At 45.1% G+C, this 5,000-nt stretch overlaps 1 protein-coding gene across 1 annotated transcript in view; it reads right to left on the bottom strand.

Annotated features, from left to right (window-relative positions):
* The window catches only part of sema3ab (sema domain, immunoglobulin domain (Ig), short basic domain, secreted, (semaphorin) 3Ab), a gene marked incomplete at both ends in the record, with an annotated part of 30,412 nt that overhangs the window by 4,228 nt on the left and 21,184 nt on the right, over positions 1-5,000 (bottom strand). Inside the window, one exon of the mRNA XM_084452855.1 lies at positions 4,214-4,371. Within this exon, the coding sequence (XP_084308981.1) occupies positions 4,214-4,371 (158 nt within the window). The remainder of the gene's footprint in view (positions 1-4,213; positions 4,372-5,000) is intronic.

Here is a 5,000-nt window from a genome sequence, read left to right as displayed (position 1 = left end):
GGCTCCAGAGTCCAACTAGCAAAGGCAACACGACACCAAACAGCCAGCGCTCCAATCAATAAGCCTCATGGTGCTTTATGAGTGGGAGGCTGCAGAGGAGTGCTATATAAACACACACACTCTCTCTCTCTCACACACACACATGCACAATTACCACAACTTCTAACATTAAGTTCACCTCACTCTCCCCCAGAAAGACTTTGCCTGCAGACATCGGTGGTCATTTACAGTAAACTTGGGGCAGGTTGTATTTCAGAATTTCAGTGGGAAACACGAACCCTGCTACCTTTAGGGCTTTCTGGCTCGCACACAAAGGCTGCTCTATGCATTAGAGAAGCAGTCGGCCTCCATATGTCCCCAATCTAGGAATATGAAAACCTGGTCTGATCCTATTCTCTCTAATGTAGGCAACATGTAGGCGGCCTTTGATGAAGGCAGGGCCTGGACATGTGCAAGGCATCCGTACGGGAGAACCTGCAGAGACACGGGTGGAGGTCTGTCCTAAAGGGCTTTCAACCCAAACCGTGCACACAACCCGTGAGACCGTATTCACCCACTGAGCTAAAGGGCAGCGGCTAGCACCAGACCTAAGCACAGGTCTTTAGGTGTGTGTGTTCTGTCCGAAACTGTGTATAGACCACCCAAGCAATGCCCTGCCTTCATAACAGAATGTTCTGAATTCCTGGCCATTATCCTAAAACGATGATATGATTATTATGATTGGAGACTTCAGCATGCATATGGATGCTGAGGCGAACTCGACGGCCAGGGATTTGATCAACCTCTTGAGTTCCAGGGATTTGATCAACCTCTTGAGTTCCAGGGATTTGATCAACCTCTTGAGTTCCAGGGATTTGAACAACCTCTTGAGTTCCAGGGATTTGATCAACCTCTTGAGTTCCAGGGATTTGACCCAACATATTAGAGAGCCAACCCACAACCGCAGCCCCGTCCTAGTCCTAGTCCTAGTGATTACAAAATGGTAAATGGACTACAATTATATAGCACTTTTCCACCTTAGCGGCACTCAAAGCGCTTTACAATGGCCTCTCATTCACCCATTCACACACACATTCACACACCAATGGCGCTTTACAATGGCCTCTCATTCACCCATTCACACACACATTCACACACCAATGGCGGTAGCTGCCATGCAAGGTGCTAACCTGCTCACTGGAAGCAATTTGGGGTTAGGTGTCTTGCTCAAGGACACTTCGACATGTGGACAGTCAGAGCTGGGATTCGAACCACTGACCCTTTGATCACTGAACGACCCGCTCTACCAACTGAGCTACAGCCGCCCCAAAGAGCCTCACTATCACTGTCTCCTCTATCAGTGACCTCGCTCTCTTCGACCATTTCTGTATCTTCTTCACTGCATTGGTCGCTAATCAAAAGTAGTATTGAACACATTGTTAAGAAACGTTATCTTACCTCTGCAGTTGCTGATAGTTTCAGAGTAATGAAGTGTATGAACTCCAGAAGTGGGGCCACCACGTAATGATAAAGACTTAGTAACCACCTTTAACACCAAAGTAAGGGCAACCTTGGATTCTGTAGCACCTATTAAACTGAAAAAGGTTACAGCCAAACAAAGATCTCCACAGAGAAACAAGGAAATGAATCAAGTTAAGAGAACCTGCAGAAGGTCTGAGTTGGTCCACCATGATATTCTTAAATAATATATTTCTGCCTTCAATAAGTCAATAAGAAAAGGATCAAATAAAATAAGGAAAGACAATTTCTCAAAACCGATATAAATCAAAATGATTGGATTAAGTGATTAATCAGGTGTGCGGCAGACCCAGCGCACGCCTGATTAATCACTTAATCCAATCATATTGGACAGGAAATAAAGAAGCCAAGTCACTTTCAGGAAGTAGTGAAGCTGGTGCACAGAGCCTATTGAGCCTCTTCTACTATGTAACAGACGTATGAGCTCGTTTGCCCTGGCTCATACAGACATGCTGAGCAAACACAAGTCATCCACGCGCCCTCTTCATCCTATTCACACAACCTTTTTTCAAAACAATCAGTGTCTCAGGACATTCAAGCCATTGTAAACAACTCCCTGTTTACAGGTGTCTTCCCACCAGCACTCAAAACTGTCTTAATGAGACCGCTTCTGAAGAAAAGTAACCTAGACTCTTCAGTCCATAACAAATTTAGACCAATGTTCAACCTTCCCTTTTTGAGTAAAATGCTGGAAACATTGTCTTCAAATAAATATATGATTTCCTAGCTGCAAGTTGTACCTTTGACATTTTCCAGTCCGGCTTTCACGCCCATCATAGCACAGAGACGGCATTAGTCAAAGTTGTAAATGACCTTAGAATGAACGTTGACTCCAAAGAGCTCTCTGTTCTCGTCCTCCTGGACCCGAGGGCAGCTTTTGATACTGTAGATCATGAGATTCTTATTGAATGACTGAGAATTGGATTGGCCTCTCTGGTCCAGTCCTAAATTGATTTAGGACCTACCTAACTGGTCTGGATTGTTTTGTTGCCCTTGGTGACCACAGTTCAGAAAGCATTTGTATGACCAGTGGGGTGCCTCAGGGATCCACCCTAGGGCCCACTTTTCAGCCTGTACATGCTGCCCCTTGACAGTGTCATTAGGAGGCACATCAGCTACCATAGCTACTGTATGCTCATGACACCCAACTCTATATTTCTGTAACACCCAGTAATTACAGCTCAATTGACTGTCTTGTAAATTGTATCACTGATATAAATGTTTGGACGTCACATAATTTCCTCCAGCTAAACCAAAACAAAACAGAAGTACTGATCATTGGTGAAAAAGCTGAAAGAGAGAAACTATCTACACATTAACTTGACACCAAATGCCAGGCTAAAAACCTAGGTGTCATACAGCACAGTACATGACTCAGATATGAATTTTGAAACCCACATCAAGAATATTAGACATATTTTTATCATTAACTTAAATTAAACATTGCCAAGGTGCAACCGTTTCTCCCTCGTGCTGACACCAAAAGATACTGAAACTGTGGAAACTTTCAAGCAAGATCTTAAGACATACCTATTTCCACTAGCCAGGACCAAGAGACATGGTGAGGCCGCCTTCAGCCTCCTAGTGAATCCATTGTGTGTATCCTATGGTGCTTTGTGTGTCTATTAAGATGTGTGTTGTTTAGGGACCACCCTGGTTTGGTCGATGAGGAACTAGAAGATGATGCTGCATGAGTATGATAGTGTATATGATAGTGTACATCCTATGATAGTATATATCCAATAGTGCATTGTGTGTACCTGTGTGTTGTTTAGGAACTTTCCTGAATTGGCCGATGAGGAACTAGATGGTGCTGTGTGAGTTTGATGCTGTGTATATCCTACGGTGAATTGTGTATGTATAAAGATGTGTGTTGTTCTGCGTGCTACAAACTCTGTCTGCCTTCTCCTGCCTAGTGGGTGGGCGTCGCCCTGTTTCCTGCAGGCCACTCTGTGTCCGGGTGAGGTCCCCCTGATCGCTGTAGAAGGTCCAGCGCTGCTACTAACCCTGTCTCCCTCTCTCCTCCTCCCTATTGTCTCTCTCTCTTGTACTACACCCAGGTCCCAGAGAGTCCCCCTGCCCCCCACCCCCCATTCCCAGTTAACGTCCTCCTGAGGTCCCCATGGTTCTATCTAGAATATCTACTTTACCTAGTTTACTAAATGTTTTCTAGGATCCTGTTTGCTAAGTGCTTACTGTGTTCTATTATGTAATGTACATATATACCCTAAATGGATTACAGGTATAGCTACATAGTGGCCTACCACATATATAACATCTCTGCATGTGTATTCTCTACTGATCGTCATGTTTCTCATAATGAAGTATTTATTCCATGCGCTCTGTAACATGTTCCTAGCTAATACAATTAAACATTTTCTAGGAGCATGCTTGTCTCGTTGAGAGAGGTCAGGGAATATTCTTTACAGTTCACCTAGTACAGGTATATTGGCTCAAATGAATGAACTGTTTTTTGCTTCCCTCTGGAAAATTAGGGCTAGGATCTAAATCCACATCCCCTTTGTTCTCTTTAAAGCGCACTATGTTGCTTCTGTGTAGGAAATATGTGATATAAATGTACCCATTCATATAAAGTTTGATTTGATTTGATTTGAGTCTGTGTGTGTGTGTGCGTGTGTGTGTGCGTGCGTGTGTGCGTGCGTGTGTGTGTGCGCGTGTGCGTGTGTGTGTGTACCTCTTGGCCATTGGAAAGTATCTGGAGCACTCAGTGCCGTCCCAGGCGCAGTATGGGTCTCGGGCCAGGCAGCACTCAGCGCACGCCTTCCCGTACACCTCGCAGCGGTGCAGGGGCATCTGGGAGACCCCGATCGCTGAGCCCAGGTACAGCTGTTGCTGTGGAAACCAAAGAGTCAAGATTCTGAAGGTCAGTTCAGATACAGCATAACAAAAAAGAGTGCTATTGTAGTGCATATACACAAACAAACGCTCAACATAATAGCTATACCCGAGCTAGCTGAGCTTTGTAATTCACTTGTTGTTGGCTACTTACTGCCTTAGTTAGGAATGTGAGTATTGTCTTAGTACAGGTGCAAGGGGCACTTTCTTGCCAGACAGTTGCTATATTATTCTCTTACACCTCCCCTCCACTCACGCTGGTGAAGTACCTGTTTGGCTGACGACGCAACAATATACATCTGTCCTTAACAACAGTCAGTTGCATGTTAAACTGTCACCTTCTCCTCTGACAAGGGTGTCTTTGTCGAGTCTCGCTGCCCTCAGGCAAGGTGTGTCTGGCTGTGTCAGGGTGTGTCAGGCCTGAGTGCCTTCTCTCCTTCCCTCTCGGTAAGACCTGTCTCTCTCTCTCTCTCTCTCCCTGTCAGACCAGTAGTTGGTCTGGACGAGTTCCATGTTTGTTTTAAACCCGAGTAGAAGTGTAGACCTAAATAGTGCCGGATGGTGACAGACATAATTGTATATGTTCCTCTGCGCTTTGGCAGCTCGTTGGGCGAGATGCAGGGATG

The sequence above is a fragment of the Borostomias antarcticus genome (genome assembly GCF_949987555.1).
Source record: "Borostomias antarcticus genome assembly, chromosome: 18".
Classification (NCBI taxonomy): Eukaryota; Metazoa; Chordata; class Actinopteri; order Stomiiformes; family Stomiidae; genus Borostomias; species Borostomias antarcticus.
The sequence above is the reverse complement of the archived record's forward strand: the minus strand, read 5'-3'. Positions and strand labels throughout refer to the sequence as shown.